This window comes from Lathyrus oleraceus, chromosome 5 (assembly GCF_024323335.1).
Source record: "Lathyrus oleraceus cultivar Zhongwan6 chromosome 5, CAAS_Psat_ZW6_1.0, whole genome shotgun sequence".
Classification (NCBI taxonomy): Eukaryota; Viridiplantae; Streptophyta; class Magnoliopsida; order Fabales; family Fabaceae; genus Lathyrus; species Lathyrus oleraceus.
The window spans coordinates 67,308,906-67,328,468 of NC_066583.1; the positions used below are offsets into that span (position 1 = coordinate 67,308,906).

General features: G+C 33.5%; 2 protein-coding genes and 1 non-coding gene across 3 annotated transcripts; 1 reads left to right on the forward strand and 2 right to left on the reverse strand.

Moving 5' to 3' along the window:
- Window positions 1–285: 285 nt before the first annotated feature.
- LOC127089417 (small nucleolar RNA R71) lies at window positions 286–392 on the reverse strand. Its single transcript, XR_007791016.1, has one exon. It is a non-coding gene; the product is annotated as a small nucleolar RNA R71 (small nucleolar RNA).
- Window positions 393–1,504: 1,112 nt separating this feature from the next.
- LOC127078752 (uncharacterized) lies at window positions 1,505–2,035 on the forward strand. The gene has a single exon (XM_051019183.1). The coding sequence runs from the start codon at window positions 1,505–1,507 to the stop codon at window positions 2,033–2,035; it is 531 nt and encodes a 176-aa protein (XP_050875140.1).
- Window positions 2,036–8,725: 6,690 nt separating this feature from the next.
- On the reverse strand, window positions 8,726–15,028 carry LOC127085099 (uncharacterized). The gene is made up of 15 exons (XM_051025685.1): window positions 14,455–15,028; window positions 13,971–14,098; window positions 13,191–13,262; window positions 12,995–13,108; window positions 12,197–12,265; window positions 12,034–12,090; window positions 11,628–11,681; window positions 11,485–11,547; window positions 11,269–11,331; window positions 10,871–11,035; window positions 10,641–10,796; window positions 10,397–10,477; window positions 10,239–10,300; window positions 9,982–10,110; window positions 8,726–9,071 (listed from the first exon to the last, which is right to left on the reverse strand). The coding sequence occupies exons 1-14, from the start codon at window positions 14,603–14,605 to the stop codon at window positions 10,029–10,031; spliced, it is 1,317 nt and encodes a 438-aa protein (XP_050881642.1). The 5' UTR covers window positions 14,606–15,028; the 3' UTR covers window positions 8,726–9,071; window positions 9,982–10,028.
- Between the last annotated feature and the right edge of the window lie 4,535 nt (window positions 15,029–19,563).

Consider the following 19,563-nt stretch of genomic DNA (forward strand, 5'->3'; position numbering starts at 1 on the left):
CATCTTTGATATAAAAAATTATGTGCTTTCATGTCTGAAAGGAAATCTGTTCGACGGGAATGCAATTCGAGACCCGTGGGAGCACCTTGCTCGCTTCTAAGAGACAACCTCAATGTGCAAGCCAGCTGATGTCACTGAAGATTAAGTCAAGCTGAGGCTTTTAGTTTCTTGATTATTGGAAGAGCTAAATATTGGTTTTTTTGACTTCCAAATGGAACTACACGGACATGGAAAGAGCTGGAGGACAGATTTTTGAAGATATTTTTCACCACCGCTCAATTTGTTGAACGAAGAGGTGAAATCACAAACTTCGAACAGCAGGAAGCTGAACTATCGTATGATGCATGGGAAAGATTTAAACTTTTATTACGCAGGTGCCCAAATCATAACATGAATAACATGGAGCAAATACAAAATTTTATTAAAGGTCTCAAGGGTCAAACACACGTGCTTTTAGATGCTTTCGTGGAAGGTACGATCAGAACCATGATTGAACCATAGGTTAAAGACTTGATTGAAAACATATGTTTGAATGAATATCATTCAAAGAGTGAAAGTTTAGTGAAAAATGAAACTGTAGGCACACCAAAAGGTATGTTAGCTATTGATACTCATACTAAACTTTTAGCTCAAATTGAATTATTGAATAAAAAGCTAGCTGAAAGTAGCTTGAGTAAAGCTAACGTGAGCCTGGTACAAGCATTGAAATTTGATTTATATGGAAAGGGACATGCAAATGGAATGTTCTCTTTGGAAGGTTCGAATGAAGAAGCTCAATTTGCAAATTTCTAGAAAAATAATTTATGTTCTAACACTTACAATTTCGTATGGAAGAATCACTCAAACTTCAGATGGAGAAATAATCATAATACAAGTGCTAATCAGGGTATTCGTCAAAATCAATAGGCTTCACCCCAAAGGAAACCTTCACCCCTTTATGAGACTCTCCACAAATTCATTCTGGACACTCATACAAGTTTGAACAGGTAAATAAACAGCATGAAACAATGAGTAGGAACCATAATGCATCGATAAAAAGTCTAGAGATGCAAATTGGTCAACTATCTCGACAAATAGTCGTCTTACCTAGTTCTAGTGGAGGATTTACAGGGAACACTGTGGATAATCCTAAAAATGAGACCTGCAAGGCTTTAGAAGCAGGTTTTGAGGTAATCACTAACATAGGTAAGGATGAAGTAATGGAAGAGGTCTTGATTGAAAAGGACGAAAAAGTGTCTGAGAAAGAGGAGAGTGAAAATCAGAGTGACCAAGTCGATAAAGTGGTTACCGTTGAGCAATTGATAGACAAAAATTCCCTTGGAGAAGGAATAAGAAACAAATTCTTAATGACCTTAACCCAAAGCTACCAGATTACGTGAAACCACCATATATATTCATTAAGAAGAAACCGCTACAGGAAGATGAGGCAAGGTTGTTTACCAAGTTTAAATAGATGTTAAACAAGCTTCAGGTAAGTATTTATTTTCATGAAGTTGTAGAGCTAATGCCGAAATTTGCTAAATTTACGAAGGCATTATTAACTGGTACAAAGCAGAAACCGGATAAAAAACAGGTAAACATGACGGAGAAATGTGATACGACATTGCTCCAAACAATGCCAACAAAACTGAAGGATCCAGGTAAGTTCTCCATCTCTTCCACTATTGGTGGGGTAGAGATCCCTTACGCTCTATATGATTTTGGGTCGAGTATCAATTTAATGCCTCTGAATAAGGCGAAGGGATTAAATTTGAAAGAGATCATGCCTAATAATGGAACACTCACTTTAGTTAACTTATCTGTTACTCACCCTCATGGTGTTCTACAAGATGTGTTAATATATGTCGATGGTTTAGTTATTCCTACAGATTTTGTGGTGGTAGATATGAAGGGAGACATATGTGGCTCAATTATTCTTAGACGCCCATTCTTGGCGATCATGAAAGTGTTAATAGATTTGAAAACAGACGAACTTAGCTTGAATTTCAATAGTAAAAAGTGTTGTTTAATGCTTATGAATGGACACAGTGTGTAGACGATCTAGAAACATGCTACTAGGTGGAAGATAAAGGTATCGAGGACGACAAAGGAGGGAAGAAAGGACAAGTATCTGGCGTGAGAGTATCCTTTGTGCCTAAAGTGCCTTAGGCATGGACCGTCAAGCTAATAACGGTAAAGAAGCGCTGGGTGGGAGGCAACTCATCAGTAAAGGTTTTTTTAGTTTTATTTTATTTTATTTTATTAAAACATGTCAATTTTCTATATTATCTGGAAAGAAAATAATGCAGGTGAAAATGAAGTAAAGGAGAGACCGGTGAAAGGAAAAGAAGAGAGGGAAAAAAAGCCTCTGGAAAAATCACGCAGGTCATCGCATGCATGACAGGCCTATATCGCGTGCGCGTTGGCATCATAATGTGCGTGATAGAGACGTTGAGACTTTGGGTACCATTGGAATCGCGCGCGATATGGATGTTGGTTGAGAGACATTAGAAGACTGTTAGCATTGCGCACGTGATGGAAGCATAATATGCGCGATGAGAATGAAAAACTGCCTATAAATAGAGATTTTCAAATTTCTTTTTCTCACAACCTTTTTTCTCCAATATCTCTTAACCTCAAATCTCTTCTAATTACCACTTTCTACTCAGTTTTTTCTTTGTGTAGTGTTATTTTTGTGTTCTTGCAAGCATAATGGTGTTAAAGAGAGGCATAGTTACAAGAGGTTCATATTCATGCACTACTCCCGCACTAAATACTCCAACTTTTCCAAATACGAAGTTTCTTTCTGAAGCAAATGCTGGAAAGTTGGTTGACTACCATATTATGAGAGAAAGAGCTTTTGCATACGATGACCTGAGAGGTTTTGAAAAAATGGTGGAAATGTTGCAACAACGACAATGGTAACTTTTAATAATTTAATTTAGGAAACCAACAAAAACATTGGCCTCGAGTTTTATGCAAATGCTGCCTTTAGTGATGTGGGTTCTTATACTTCATACATGCGAGGAAAGAACAACGATTACTCTGCTTGTGCTACTAATTCTCTTTTAAATTTTCAACCTTCTCCCGTCTGTTCTCTTAAGACTTATAAAAATGAGCATCATGTTATAAAAGAAGTCATGGTCCAAGAAATGCTTGGTACTTTCTATAGGGTTGAGGTTGAATGGGTGATTGAGCGTAGCTTAGTGTTAGGGCTTAAAACATCTGAATTTTTCCCAGTCCCTAGGGCATGGGCCTCATTATTTATGCAAACTCTATAAGTCGCCTCTAATCAGTCACATATATTGTGAAGCGGTGCTTAGGAATTTTGGCTCTTTTGAGGGGTAAGCCTATTAATGCATGATGCTTAATTTCTGAAAATATTAAAAATATGGCTAACACTGCACAACGAACTTGTGGACATTTTTGTGTTATTAATGAATTATGCTGGAGAGGCGGGGTACCCACATACCCAGGTGGTGAGGTGATAGGTCAAAAAGCACCCATCAACACTTCGACAATTAGAAGGCTTCAACATAATCACTGGGAAGAAGCAGCTCAACGAGATCAGGAGGATAACCAAGTAGGAAACAAAGAAGAATTCTACCAACCTCATGTGCAGCAACAGGAGACGCACATTCAAGGAAATCAACAGGCATCAAAATTTCAGAGTAGGATGGAAGGTCATGCAGTGGGAGTAACAAGGTGGATAACAGAAGTTTCATCCACCTTGTATACTGAACCCTTAAGATTCACACATGTATTTAGAGGCTTCTACAGCCAACAAGAAGATCACGTGTCTGCTCAAAGTTTAAAAGCATGCTTTGCAAGCACCGAAGATATTGAGAATTATTTTAGAAATCAAGATCAAGAGCAAGAGAGAATAAGAGAGCACATGAGAGCATAATGGACCCGACAAAATAATGATTCAACAACACCATGAATAACATGCATGATCTTTTCCGCAATGATAACATGTGAAGAAGACATGTAGCCAATTTTTTGTTTCTAGAAGTTTTTTTTAATGTATGTATAACGAAGAGTAATAACACTTATAAGTATTCTTCCCTATTGTATGATTTTAATCGTGTTTGTTTTTAATGAATGAGAATTATACATTAAAGGAGACGCACATTCAAGGAAATTAACAAGCATCAAAATTTCAGAGTAGAATGGAAGGTCATGCAGTGGGAGTAACAAGGTGGATAACAGAAGTTTCATCCACCTTGTATACTGAACCCTTAAGATTCGCACATGTATTTAGAGGCTTCTACAGCCAACAAGAAGATCATGTGTCTGCTCAAAGTTTAAGAGCACGCTTTGCAAGCACCGAAGATATTGAGAATCATTTTAGAAATCAAGATCAAGAGCAAGAGAGAAGAAGAGAGCACATGAGAGCATAATGGAACCTACAAAATAATGATTTCAACAACACCATGAATGACATGTATGATCTTTTCCGCAATGATAACATGTGAAGAAGACATGTAGCCAGTTTTTAGTTTCTAGAAGTCTTTTTTTATTTTCTAATGTATGTATAACGAAGAGTAATAGCACTTATAAGTATTCTTCCCCATTGTATAATTCTAATCGTGTTTGTTTTTAATGAATGAGTTTGCTACTGCTGTTTCTTTCAGATTAACATTGAATAGATGAATCAAAAGCACCATCAGATGAAACGTGATCATCAGGAAAGAGACTTATGAATTGAAATCAAACATTAAAAAAGGAATCAACAGAGTTGTACTCAACCTCAAATACCTCAACTAGTAAGGTTTAAGCCAAATTATTTCAATTATTTACTATTACTTTCATTGAGTGTATCCATACATTATTGTTTTATCAGGTTTGAACTATTTCTGATTTAATTTGTCTGGTTTAATTTACACACACAGTGTTTGCTATGAACTCTAAGCCTTTTTTAAAAACCACCATCTTGTAACAAGAAAAGTCCTTTGCTATCCACTTTGAGTTTAGCCCTTCTTTCGGTGACTTAGCCTTATTTCTTAACCATATGACTTAAAATGTTACATCTTTCCACCCTCTCTTTGGATTTAGGTTGAAATTTTTAGTTCTAAAGTTATATGAAACATAATAAGTTTGGGGTTGATCTTCGAATGAGCAAGGTTTAAGTTTGGGATTGGGGTACTAGAGAAAAAACAGTCAAAATTTCAACAAAAAATGAGAGAATAAGTTAAAAATAACTTCTTCAAAAAAAAAGAATGCAAATGAATATTGAGGACCACAATAGCGGTATCTCTAATACCGTTGATCAGAAAAATAGTGGTATAATAAAATAGGAGAACTAGGTACCTAACTCCAAATGTGTAAATCTATTTTCCCATAAATGTCATACCTGAACGTAAGCCAAGTTATAACCAAAAAAACCCTCAAGTGTGTGTGTGTGTTTTGATTTCTTTGATGAATTCTATTAGAACATGATCAAACTCAATATAAATTATTTTCAATGTTGATTGAGAGACTACCCTGTTAATTGAGTGAGTTATGGTGAGAAGAGAGACATGTTGAGTACTTGTCAAAGATTGAGGATATTTTCTGAATTTGCGGGATTGCAATTGGAATCTAGAATGGTGGTCAGGTAAGAGAAATTTCATATGGTGGTGTTCACTTGTTATTGTTGCAACTTGTTTTTCTGTTTGAAATTTGCAGTGCGGGCAAGTTACTTAAGGACAAACAACAATTCAAATTTGGGATTGTGATGATAGTCTGTCATTGCATATTTTTTGTCGAAGAAATGGAGCAAAACAAGTCAAAGAAGAGCAAAAATGAAGAATAAAGACCAAAAAACTATGCAAAAATGACCAAGTATGAAGAAATAAAGGCTTAGTGAAAATATGATGGAAAAATGAGTAAAAAACATGCAGCTACTGGAAAAATCACGCTCAGCATCGCGCGCGTGATAGAGAGGTATTGTTAGCATCGTATGCGTGATAAGTCCTTTTTTGAGTATATTATGATGCATTCTGGACTGATTTGATAGCTTTATAAGGAAGTTTTGGGCATCTTTTCAAGAGTTCTGCGATTTCGACTAAAAGTGAAGGCAAAAAACATCAGGGGAGAGATTTCGAGAGCATTGGAAGCCATTGGAGGCCATATCTTCAAAGATTTTCATATGCAATCTTCATCTTATTGCTTGGTATTTATTTGTATCGTTATGAGTAGCTAAACTTCTCTGTGTTAGATTTTGTATGATGGACTTATTTGGAATTTGTTAGAACATATGTTTAATTTGTCAGTGCGTGAATAATTAAAGTTATATTTCTATTTAATTGTCTCTTACGCTTAATCTTTTTTATGTGAGATACTCTTTTAATTTGATTATGGGCGCATAGGGAATACTGACCATTAGTTTATGCGTTGGAACTAGGGCAATTATTGTACTTATGCTGGTTGGATAAGGATATGAGACCTCTAGTATTGATATTTGAGTTAACGTACTATTGTATTGTCTAATTTCACTTATGCTGGTTGAATAGGAGTAGGAAACCTCTAGTAGGGATTAGTGAGTTATACACCAAGGATTGATTATAGTGATTTTGTTAATTCGCCGTAGAAATATAACGATTTTCTCATTCATGTCATGCATCAAACATCAACAGGGGATAAATAAGGAATTTTATACAAAACCTTATTGTTTTCGCATTTTCTCATAACAACTTTTAGTTTTCGCATTCAAACCTGAAACATACCTCCCTCCTTCCCCATTATTACTTTCTACAACTTACACAAATATTATTTTGTTAAATAGCAGTCCTTATGGATTCAATGTCTTTCTATTACTGCGACATTATCGTTACATTTGCCGAGAATTCATCATTCCCCAAAACCCAAACTTGTACCCCAATATAATCCCCGTTTCATGCCTCAATCACCATCGAAGATGGAGAATTAAAACTCAAACTCGTCCAAAACGGATTCAGATTGGGTTCGGATATCCCGCTCTGACACTATTTATTAAAATCAATTTCTTTAATAAAAATATTTATTTTTCCAAAATCAAATTACATTATAAATAATAAAATATCAATTTTAATATTTTAAATAATAAACACAAATTAAAATATAAAAATATCAATCACATATATAATATTCTAAATTATAAAAACTAAAATAATAAAATACATAATAAAATTAATGGAATAGATTTGGAGACGGATTCAGGATGAGTACTAGTGACACCATTACCCGACCCGTCTCCATATTTTATAATCGGAGAAAATTCAAATTCAATCAAAATAGATTTTCTCCATTAAACTCATAAAAGACTCGAGTAAGTAAATACTCACTGATATGGATTATGTTTTCATACCTATTTGTAAGTATCAGGAATCACAATATGATCATGAATGATAACTACAAGAAGATATATAACCAATTTAAACAATTTTAATCTTCATTCTTTCGTATTAATATGTTTAGCAAGTTCTAACACTATTAACAATTTATTTTAACTGAAGCAAAGAATAAAATTTGTTCTAGGCCGATAGCAGGTCGAAAGATAAAAAGTTCAATCATGACCAAGACTAATCTTAGAACACGCGTACCAAGGCATTGAAGACTTAAGATACCCTCATTTAACATGTCAGATGTAATAATGCAATCTCCCGCACAATATGTTTCAATTAGGCGAGGACAGTTTTAATTGTCCACTTTATAAAAAACTCATCACACTACTATTTTAAGTATTCTCTAATTCACTTTTAAATTACATACTCACTGACATTTTAATTGTCCACTTTATATAAAACTCATCACACTCACTAATTTATTTTCATGAACATTAAAATATTAATCTTATATATTCATAATCTTACGTATTAAAATATTAATCTTATATATTCATAATCCGCTCCACTCCATTCGATCTCTGCTTATTTCTGATATCAAATTAAAAAATTATTTGGTGCAAATGGCACAACATCAACATCAATGGCTCTGGCGGCCCACATACAGGTCACGGAATTTAAAAAGATTCATTTGAATACCATTGGTTTTTCAAATTTGATCACTATACTATACTATTTGCACGTTCTAAAACTTAAAATTAATCACTGCAGTACACTATTTACACATTCTAAAATATCAAATATTAACAATGTATTTCAACACCATAAAAAAATACATCATTTATTTATAATTACATAAAAATACATTATTTATCTATAATTACTAATGTGACAGAAGAAGAGAGAAAATAATACCTCATCCATCTCAAAATAAGTGTTACACCTTTATACAGATTAAAAAATATATAAGGAATAAAAAAGAAAATAATAATTTTACCAAATTATTTTTACTTTAGTATTAGTCTATTCAAATAAGAAAGCAATAAATTAAAAATATTGATTATAAGATACATTTGAAAGATAAAAAAAAATAATAAATTAATTGGTAGTCTAAATGTTAATCTAAGAGACAATTTTTTTTTACAAATAACAGTTTGGACGAAGGGAGTAATAAAAAACAACACCTAAAAAGGTGTCCAAATATCATTTCTCCATGTAAATTTCATCGAAAAAGGATATGCAGTCATCAACAACGAAACCCAAATTTTTTTCACAAACCAGATTGAATAGAACAAGTGTATTTAAAATACACGGGGCATTTAAGCCTCGTGAAAATTAAAATGACATTTCCATCCACGAGTTATTTTGCTAATCACAATTTTCAACTGATGGTTCAAATAACTTCAATAACAAGCTAACGAAAAGGGGAAAACATGAAATTTCAACAAATAACCCATGAATAAGTTTCTCTATGTGATAAACTTATAATTCCACATAAAACCAGAATAGGCAGAATAAGCTCTAATTCTATTAAGCATACATTAAGTGGAAACATTTTGACTATTGTCTATAAACTTAAAAATAAGAAAAGAAAACAAAGTAGTAAACAGAAAAGTGTGAGTGCTGGGTCTAATAACAAATATAACAGCCATAGCACATGAACTCCCAACAATATTGGGAGTGCCAAGCTCTACGGTTAAATCTCCTAAATTTTCCTAACAAAAAGAAGTGAAATATTCAAACCCCGCATGAAAATAAATATGCATGCCCCAGTGTGCCAGCCATCTGCAAAATACAGAAAGTATTTTTAAGTACTATATTGAAGTATTGAGGAGATAAACAAAATATAGTAGAAAGCTAAGAAATGTAAACCTATGAATAAGAAATGCTACATAGAGAACACAATACTTGGATTCTATTGGATATAATAATACCAAGTGATTTCTATTATTTAATAAAATAAAATGGATCTAGACAATATTTACATAATTTTGAAACACACATAAATGAACATAACCTACACATATTCACAATATTGAATCACACCTCATCTTCAAAAACATTAATATTGCATATCAGTGATTTCTTGAACCCTACCACATTATAGCAGAACAGAAATAGGGTAAGAAATGTGATGCTAATTTCTTTTTTAATACTGATCCTACGTCTACATGTGCCAGCAGGAATGTTAAACCAATTTAGGGTGCCAGACCATAAGGTCCCAAAAGATGGAATCCTAAAAGATTGTTAATACACAATAGGCATTATGTTGCTAAAAGAAGTATTTTCCAATCTTACAATTTAGTGAATTAGATCTCCAATAGTTGTTTTACTGAGACATATGTTTCATAAAAGTGGGATGTGCACATTTAAGATCACATGAGGCATCCAAGGGTGTTCGGTTAAAGACCCAAAACAGTTTTCCTCCTTAAATCTCACTCTACATGATGCACGACAATGTAAATAAAATTTAACTTGCTAAATCAAAAAACCAAGGGGACAAATGAGTTTATTGTATTTTTTACAAAGCAAACCATACCAGATATGCATGCCAAGTAACATAGCTTATGGTAAAAATATCAAAGCGTACTACATATCATGTATGCCGCGTAAAATAGTACAGGATAAAACCAGGTTTCAGTCTTCACATCCATAATAATAAAGTCATCCTGAGTCAATAATGGAGCAAGCATACCTAAACTTCTCTCCGAAAAAATAAACCAGGAGCCAACTTCATGTTATCTACTTGTCTGAATGACCTCGCTTAGCTTTACGACGAGCATGGTGGGTGTGTCCACTTCGAGCAGGTTTAACTGCCTTTTTGCTGCAGCAGACCATAAAACATTTGTAACTACACGATCCTTTTTTCAATAAAAATACTACTAGAAATACATCAATAAAACGCAAATCAGTATAGATTTCAACCAAAAAGAAAGAGCATATAAGACTAACCAGAAAATGGCAGAAAAAGCTCTAGCTAGTAAAATAATAGGCAAGGCCAAAAGGGCAGAGGCCTGCAAAATTTCAAATTGATATGTTAGTAAAATCACCTAACCATATTTCAATTTTAGTAATAATATTCAGAATATAGAAAATCCTTCGATACATACCGCAAACCATTCCAATTCTTTAGTAGCAAGAGGTCTAGTAAGTTCGTGTTTTTTCAGTGTCTCCTGGACAGTAGCTTGGACCTAAATGACAAAATATAATTCAACATTCAATAAGGAGCTAACAAAACTATTAGTGTACTATTAATGAAAAAAGCTATTCAAGATCCAGAATTAACAAGAATTTCAGAGAATAAGAGTGAGGGAAACAGAAATATATCAATAGCATAAAAACAAAGCCTGAAACCTGGCTATGATATGCAGTGGCTGATTCTAAGAAATTCCCATAAGCATGAACAACCTTCTTTGTGTAGGGCTTCAGAACTACTTGTACTTTCTCGACGTGAGGCTTAGCTGCAGTAGCAACCTGATCAATGTATGGCTTGCTAAACTTTCGAACTTCCTGTCAACCAGTTGAGAAGACCTCAAGAAAAACATAAACAAACAAACCATACAGTTCAATGAAGAAACTCATACCTGATAATAAGGGTCTACGCATTCTAATCCTTTGCTTAAGTGGGGAGTAAGTGCATCCTTTGAGGACTTGTAAACTTCAACAGTCTTTGTAGTCAGTAGTTGAACATGAGGTTCAACCTTTGTTTTCACCACAGACCAATGTTCATTCACAACTGGGATCCATTTCTTCAATCAAAAACAAGAAAGAGTGAGAAATAACATAATCCAATTTGCCTAAGTATTTAACAAACCAGAAGCATCTCACAGATGTTGAAATTCCTAAATGGTTAATAAATTATAAGGACTAGGGGCAAAACGAACAAATTGTGGTTGAAGCAAATCCGCCATCTAACCATAGGGCAGAGTCATTGCAGTATTCCACAGATCAAAAGTATGAAAGATATAAATGAAGGGCTTACAGTTTTAACTGTTTCCAAATGAGGTTCAGCCCACTTTCCAGCTTGTGCCTTTTTCTCTAGAGCCTAGAATACATAGCCAAAGCATTAAGATACAAAATCAATAGGAATTGCTTGTAGTGATAAAGAATAATTAAACCTCAATCTGTAATTTACTAAAGTGGTTGAAGGAGTAACCCAAAGAAAAGACTGACAGACAAAAACAATACTACATAGTACCTTTTGCGTTATCACTTCCAATAGAGGCTTCCCATGTTCATTCCAATGAGTCTCAACCACGGACTAACAAAAAATTAAAATTCTCAGAACTTGTGAAGTAGGCTGTTCTAACAAATGTCACGTGTTATACAACATAAACTCACCTTACTACGGAGATAGTGTACAGCAAGCCAAGGCGGAAGCCAAGCACCATGAGTCTGATCATTAAAACGAGTAAGCACCAATTAATAAAAGTTGAAAATCACAATATACCTTGCCTCATACTGTAGCTTATTTTTATTGTAAAATTTGAAATCATGAATAAAACCAATGAGATTTAATGTAAGGAAAAAATTTACTAGGTGAACTATTATTTAGATTTGAGCAAGGCTTACATTCATCTATACACCAAAAAAAAATTACATGAATTAAAATAATTCTTCAGTTTCAGATTGAAGCCACCCTATAGCTGATTACCCTAGATTACTTTGAAGGTTTTCTCATGGCTAACAACATTTTAAGCACGTGTACTAAGGATAACATGGTTTCGGGGATCAACTAAATCATTACCTCACTCAGCTCTTTTGCTCTGAAAGTTGCCTCTAGCTTTGCCTTCAACATTTCTTCCTAAACAAGAATATCAGTTGAAAAACAATAAACTTGCATCAAAATCATCACCAAGAATTTTGCAGAACATTAACAAGAAAATTTATGTAGTCGTAGTCTCACATACCTCGGCAACTTTAAGAGCGCGTTCAGTTTTGCGGATTTGTTTCTTCTGTTCCTCGTTTATCTTTTGAATCTGTGGAGAATACAGTACTAAGTTACATCATCCCCAAAATGATAATTTTTTATAATAAATTGACACAATTACATGGGTATAGATGATTATGTTTTAAATACAAACAATAATAACATCTTAATTTTATTTTTTGTTTGTGATTAGGCCCATGGAGGCCGTGACAAATGCACTTTTGGCTAGTGACGATGATTGAGTACAACAGCAATGACTCAGAGGTATCTTTAGAGGATGTTGATCACAATCAGAAGACTGCGTTTATAACCCAGCAACTTTCAAGTGTTGTTAAATAATAGCTATAGTGGCACTGATATAGCATGGCAGAATTTGAACAAACTGCTATTGTTCAGCGATACACTTTTGTCAAATGGCAGGACTATAGCACTGTTGTGTGGCAGAGAATGAACAAACCACTATTATTTGCTATTGATAACAATGCTTTCAGTAGAAAGTACCGAGACAACGGAGGAAAAGAAAAGATACATTAATAAATCAGAGGAAGATGGCCTTCCTGGTATGAGCATTGAACATGACAAGGTTTGCTTATTGATAAGCATCTCATTTTACAAAAACAAGAGAAATGAAAAGTGAATATAACTAAACTAAAGTATTTTTCAAAAGAGTAAACTAAGTTCTATGACTCCAAACAGAACAATTGCAGATAAATCATCTTTTGCATTAGTGCATACATTATAAACAAGAATCAGAACTAGTCACGAAGAGCAAACTTACCTTCTCCAATTTTGAGTTCAAAACATGAATCTTCTTCTCTAACTCATCTACCCGAGTTTCCCAGTTACCTTTCTCACTGTTTTGACTTTCAAGTTCACTTTTAAGCTTGTCCACCTGCATTGAAAAAATTCAGAAGATGCACAAAAAGAATCATAATCATATACATAATACACTAACTAGCGCATTCATACATGACCTGCTTCTGTAGTTCCTCAGCACGTGCATGAGACTTTACAACCCGCTCCTCAGCATCCAATGATCCTTTTTTCTGAAAGAGAAAATGAATTTGGAAGGGTTTAAGCAAATAACAAATGACATCAAGTTGTGAGTATATGAACCCAACTAATAAGTGATTCCGAATTGCTCCAAAAAACAATAGAAATATGAAACCACAACGTTTACTATCATTGAGTTATATTAAGGCCCAATCTGACCTAACTTCTAGCTTATGATATCTTTATGATTGAGATAAACAAGCGCCAGAAAAGTCATCAGAAAAGTCATCGGAAAAGTCAAACAAGTGTCCCTATAAAAATGGTTTTTTTCTTCGATTCCACACTCTAAGAATCAGTGTCCTACACTCATATCACTCATACAAAACACGTGTCGACAATCCAGACAAGTGATCATTTAAAAAAAAATTGCTTCAACGCGCTTTATATTTTTTGAACAAATCTCACCCATCTTAAAGGGTTAAACATGTATTGTAACAATGTTGTTAAAGAAGAATTAAAGACAATAATTTTGATTAGACTATTTAAATTATAGATGGCTAAATAAATGAAACTCAAATACTATCCTATATGTAGTGGGTCACAGACCTATAAATGAAACTCAAATACTATCATATAAGTAGTGGTGTCGGAGTGACCGTGTCGGAGTCTATGCTTCATAGAGATAAACACTTATTACTAACGCATCGAAAAGCCCTAATTAGAAATATCCGCCAATCATGTTTAATCTCAAGTCATCTCACCTGGAGAGAAGCAACCTCATTCTGCAACGATTCAATAGCACTAGACTTATCACGGAAAAGCTTTTCTTTTTCTGCTATTATTTCATCCTTCTTCTTCAATTCTTGTGACTTCTCACTGATTTGAGACTCTTCAAAATAAAATCAAACACAATAACACATATTAGCCACACACACACACACAAAAAAAATCACAAATATAAAAATTCCTAAAATTGTACATTAATAGCCACAACCAGCACAAGCTTTTTTTCAAACACAAAAGTCTCATCAGTAATTGCAACTAATTGAAAACGTAAACATCAGAAATCACAAGCACATCGATTTATAATATACAACAAATTCAATCCTAATTTACTAAACTTAGTTTAATCAACCAAACAGTGTAACTAACTACTAAAATCGAAACTCGGTGAATCGAATCGAAAGGAAACAAAAAATATACATAATTGAAATATTATATTCCGCGTAAATTAAAAAATCAAACCGAGAAATTCGATCTTGGTGTTGAGTTGATCTAATTGGATCTTGAGAGCAGATGAATCAGATTCTCCGATGGAAACGTCGGCTTCGGAACTACCGATGACGAAAATTAGGGCAACGGAAAGAGCGAAGACGAAAAGCTTCGACGGCGCCATGAGAATCAACGCACGCTTTGCCGCCAACAAAGCTTCGGGAAGAGAAAACGCAAATTAACTGGTTTTCTGATATTTATAACACCATTCGTGAAAACCAAAGGGTTGGGTTTTGATAGAGTGAAGATTTTCGTTTTTTTTTTCTTGGATGTTTTGAATTTATAATTAAAAAAATTGATTTTAGATGCGGGAGTAATAAATAATTAAAAAAAACATATAAAAGTAGGTGGTGGCCGTTGGTTGATTCAATTTTGTAAAGAGAGTGTCGTGGCTGAGCGAGATGAATCTAATCTAATCTAATCAAATCAAAAACCAGTATTATTATCATAATCATAATTATAATAATATAATAATATTAACAAAAAAAGTGAGATCTAAACATGTGGCAAGCGAGGTCTATCAAAAAAAATATTCAACGGAAAAATGTTAATGTTGTCAAAATGAAATATTCCGAGTCAAAAAAGCTATGGAATATTATTATATGAATATTTTGTATTTGTTTACATCATTGTTTGAAAATAGTAATAATTTGACTTTGTGTGGTATGAAAATAAGCGATGAATAATAATAAGAGATGTGGTTGAGTAGTTGTGGTGGGTGTGGGTAGGTGAATGGTGAGAACCCATTACTGCCGCCGAGGAAGGTTTGAAATTAATCGACGGGGACCGACCGGAGTTAGTTGAGTTGAATGAGATTGTACTAATGTGGTGCATGAGTATGGTCACATATGCCTAGCTCTATATGCATACAATGCAACCCATGATGTAGGGTTAAGTTTAAAACATATATCTCAAATAGTTTTTTTAATGATTTACTATTATTAAGTATTTTATCATAAATGTAAGATTGTAAGATGAAAGATGTATTAAATTAAGTATGATGTAAACAACATTGAATGGTATAATTAAAAAATATTAATATTGAAAATTGATTAAATGATAATTGTTTTGGGACAAATTTCCTTACAAATATGTTGGTTATTTCCTTACAAATATGTTGGTTATTTTAGAATAGAGCGGTATGAATTATTCATTAAATTTATTTATAGTGAAAACAGATATATATTGAACGATTAAGTGTATTATGAATTAGATCAAATATAAAATATTGTAATTCAAATGATGAGATTTTCTCGATTCGGACACAACTATCATTTTGAGTAGTGTTATTGGTAAAATTGATAATTTATTGAATGCAAATTCATGTTGACAATGATGAAGAAGTGAAATTAAAACCAACAAAAAAATTAGCATTTTTAAAAAGGTGTAATCGTCAACGACAATAAAACTACCAAAAGATATAAGGAGTGGACAAATGATGTTTGACCCGTGACAATTTTTTAGTTAGAATCTATTTAATGGAAAATATAAATGAAAAAATGTGGCCTATCATATAAATAGACGATAACAATATATTAAAAGTGATCATCATGATATATCATTGAAGTAACAATTACTTCTGATTTTTTGTTGCAAAAAATAGTTCAATAAAGATAATTGTTACCATTGTCGTCTATCATTAAAGTACCATTTACTTGGTTTATTTCATTTGTAAATAAGAGTTTTCACTGTCCGATAAAATGTCAGATATGTAATTTTCTAAAGTGTGCTCCTAAATTAGAAATAAACTCAATTTTTTAGAATATTAAATATGTATTTTACTTGTTCAAATAGTTAATTTTATGTATTCTTTATAATTTAAGTATTTTAATTCATGTCGTCATTTTATTGTTATTACTAGTCTTTTCAAAATATTGTTTCTATGAAACTCATATTCACAATCATGGTTTATTGTTATTATTGGCCTTTTCAAAATATCGTCTCTGGGAAACTCACAAATACCCTCTGGGAAACTCATATTCACAGTCATGGAAGGTGGTTGGATGATAGATTGATGGCGGTGTTGAACAAAATCTAGTGATGAACTTCAGTATGACTGGTATTTTGGTGCTCTAGGCATGACAACATAACTCATACCTGTGGATACCCACTCGAACCCGCTTCGGGTTTGACGGGAAAATATGTTTTGATTGGATTTGGATTTGAGTTTCAGTTTTATTCGATTATAAAATGTGGGGACGGGTCGGATAATGGGGACACTAGTACCCATCTCGAACCTGTCTCTGAACTCGCCCAATTTATTTTATTATGTATTTTATTATTTTAGTTTTGATAATTTAGAATATTCAATATGTGGTTACTGTTTTGATATTTTTTATTTGTATTTATTATTTAAAATATTTGAAATATATGCATGAAATTTTGAGATTTTTTTATTTTATTATTTGTAATGTGATTTTATTTTGGAAAAATTATTTTTAAAATTTATTTTACTAAATAGATGGTGGCGAAGCGGGGATATTTGAACTCGTTTGAAACAGGTTTGGGTTTTAATTATCCATCCCCGATGGAGATTGGGACATGGAACGAATATTATTTTGGGATCTAGGTTTGGGTTTGGGGGAGGTAAACATCGTCCTTGAATGTTCAAATCAGTAGCTATCAAAGAAAGCATATTTTTAGGATTAGAAAGTGTGTACTTGGAGTGTTGGTAGTGTCATACCCCAAAATTCACCTTATCTTTCACAAGTTCATCTAGGTCACTAACCCTAAGCCACTACGCCAAAAAGTGCTTTTGGCAGCACCAAAAAGAAAGCGCTTTTTAAAAAAAGCGCTGTAATAGCTTGAAAAAAAATTCGCCTATGTAAAGAAAGCGCTTTTAAGGTAAAAGCGCTCTTATAGGTCTCCACTTATGAAAGCGCTTTTAAGGTAAAAGCGCTCTTATAGGTCTCAGTCTCACATCTATGAGTTTCACACTTATGAAAGCGCTTTTAAGGTAAAAGCGCTCTTATAGGTCTCATGGGTTTCACACTTATGAAAGCGCTTTTAAGGTAAAAGCGCTCTTATAGGTCTCAGTCTCACATCTATGAGTTTCACACTTATGAAAGCGCTTTTAAGGTAAAAGCGCTCTTATAGGTCTCATGGGTTTCACACTTATGAAAGCGCTTTTAAGGTAAAAGCGCTCTTATAGGTCTCAGTCTCACACACTTATGAAAGCGCTTTTAAGGTAAAAGCGCTCTTATAGGTCTCATGGGTTTCACACTTATGAAAGCGCTCTTATAGGTCTCAGTCTCACATCTATGAAAGCGCTTTCATGGTAAAAGCGCTCTCATAGGTCATTTATAAAAATTATAATAAATCTAATATTACAAAATCCCTGACTTTCAGAAATCCCTCTTTCACTCTCTCTCGTTCGAAGCTCTCGCTGCCCTGGAAAAAATTCCACAGAGTACCTGGAAATCTCAACGATAAACACTGCAAATTTGAAAGAGACTGCATTCGAAAGAGAAGGATTCAATACCTGGAAATCTCATTGCGTTTTAAGGTTAGGTTTTCGTGTCTTTCTGTTTTGCCCTAGAAGTCAAAGAATAGGTGGTCGATTTTGGTTTGAATGGACTTGCATTGCTACATTATGGGTTATTTATTTGTCAGTATCGATTATTAGAGTTTGTGACTATGTTTGCTTAATATTCTGTAACTTACCGAAAGTTTCATCTTGTTCTGATATAAATGATATTCTGTAACTTGCATCGCCATTGACTTAGAAATAATGTTGGGAGTTCTAATAGAATCAGTGCCTTTTCAACATTTGTTTAAATTTGTTGAGAAAGTAGGAAGGAATGAACTGATATGTTTGCACCATTGTATCCTCATATTCTAACTATTACTGAAATTTCAGAAAGTGATTTTGATGTTAAATGTTGGATACTCAAATGGAATAACTTTGTCTGCTACAGTGATATATGTGATATGGTTTCAAGAACTTAGAGCAATGTCTCATATTTTGGCAATCCTATTACATGTTGGTTTGAATGAACAGTTAAACTTCAAAATGTACATTCATATTTTGGCATAACTTTGTCTGCTACAGTCATATTTTGGCAATCCTATTTAATGTTGTAAAATGATGTTTTAATATTATGTGAATTTTTAAGATGGTCACTGTAGTGTAAAATGAACCCTGATGGACTATATGTACATTTTTCATGTGCTTGTCTGCAGGTTGTTGAGTATCGTGGTGAGCAAATAGGAGGTCTTGAGGATCTGAGGGAACCATATATGTTGTTTTCTTCCTTTATAGATAAATTCTTGCTTAGCTTTTATTACATGGTTTGCGTCTAATTGAAAACTTCACGTCTTTGCCCATTTCAGGTTCTTACAAAATCGGTATTGCGTCTGAATCTGTTAATGCAGCTTACATATTTTCTAGAAAAGATCTTTCTCGGTATGTCTTTCAGCTTAGATATTATACAAACCCAAAGCATGTGTTTAATCATTTAGTATCTAGAATGAATCATTATGTTCAATTATTCATGTTAAGCTAATGAATCAAGTTACCAAAATATGTTAGTTATGTATGTTGCTTTATTATTTGACCTTGATATGCAGGCCTGCTATACAGATTCCCTGCGCAAGCAAAGCTGTTGTAGCTGTCCGGTTCTGTCCTATATTTTTTAATCTCAAAGCGACAAACTCAGGTACTTGTGCACTTAGTATAGTTCTGTTTACAACCAGTAACTATGTACAACCAGTTATATGTGGTACTGTTCCAATTAAACTGCCTGTGTGGGATGTATTCCGTCTTAAATCTATATGACCTCTTACTAGTAAAGATCATGAGTGGTGGCCTAGAGGTTCAAAGTGATTGGTCTGAGCTAATTAGACAGTTTTATATTATTTAGCTCTAGTTATGCATTAGGAAGCAGTTATGATATTTGGAACTGTGTTTTGGTCGCAACAAGCTCTTGAGTTCTTGGAAAGGAGACAGACAAAAGACTCAAAATAGTGGGACTTAGACGAGTTTCACCCAATAAAAGAGTGTTAGAGTTGGTATTGTTAGCACTCCTTTTATTAATATTAGTCCACGTAGTTTAACTATTGATATACCGGTTCGTCCATTGA

Bases quoted from the DNA above. Each gene is read 5' to 3' on its own strand.
- LOC127078752 (XM_051019183.1), top strand. From the start codon at position 1,505: ATGCCGAAATTTGCTAAATTTACGAAGGCATTATTAACTGGTACAAAG.
- LOC127085099 (XM_051025685.1), bottom strand. From the start codon at position 14,605: ATGGCGCCGTCGAAGCTTTTCGTCTTCGCTCTTTCCGTTGCCCTAATT. The intron at 12,266-12,994 runs GTAAGTTTGCTC...TATTCTCCACAG, and splicing joins TGAACTCAAAATTGGAGAAG to ATTCAAAAGATAAACGAGGA. The intron at 10,797-10,870 runs GTATGAGTTTCT...ACTGGTTGACAG, and splicing joins GCGTAGACCCTTATTATCAG to GAAGTTCGAAAGTTTAGCAA.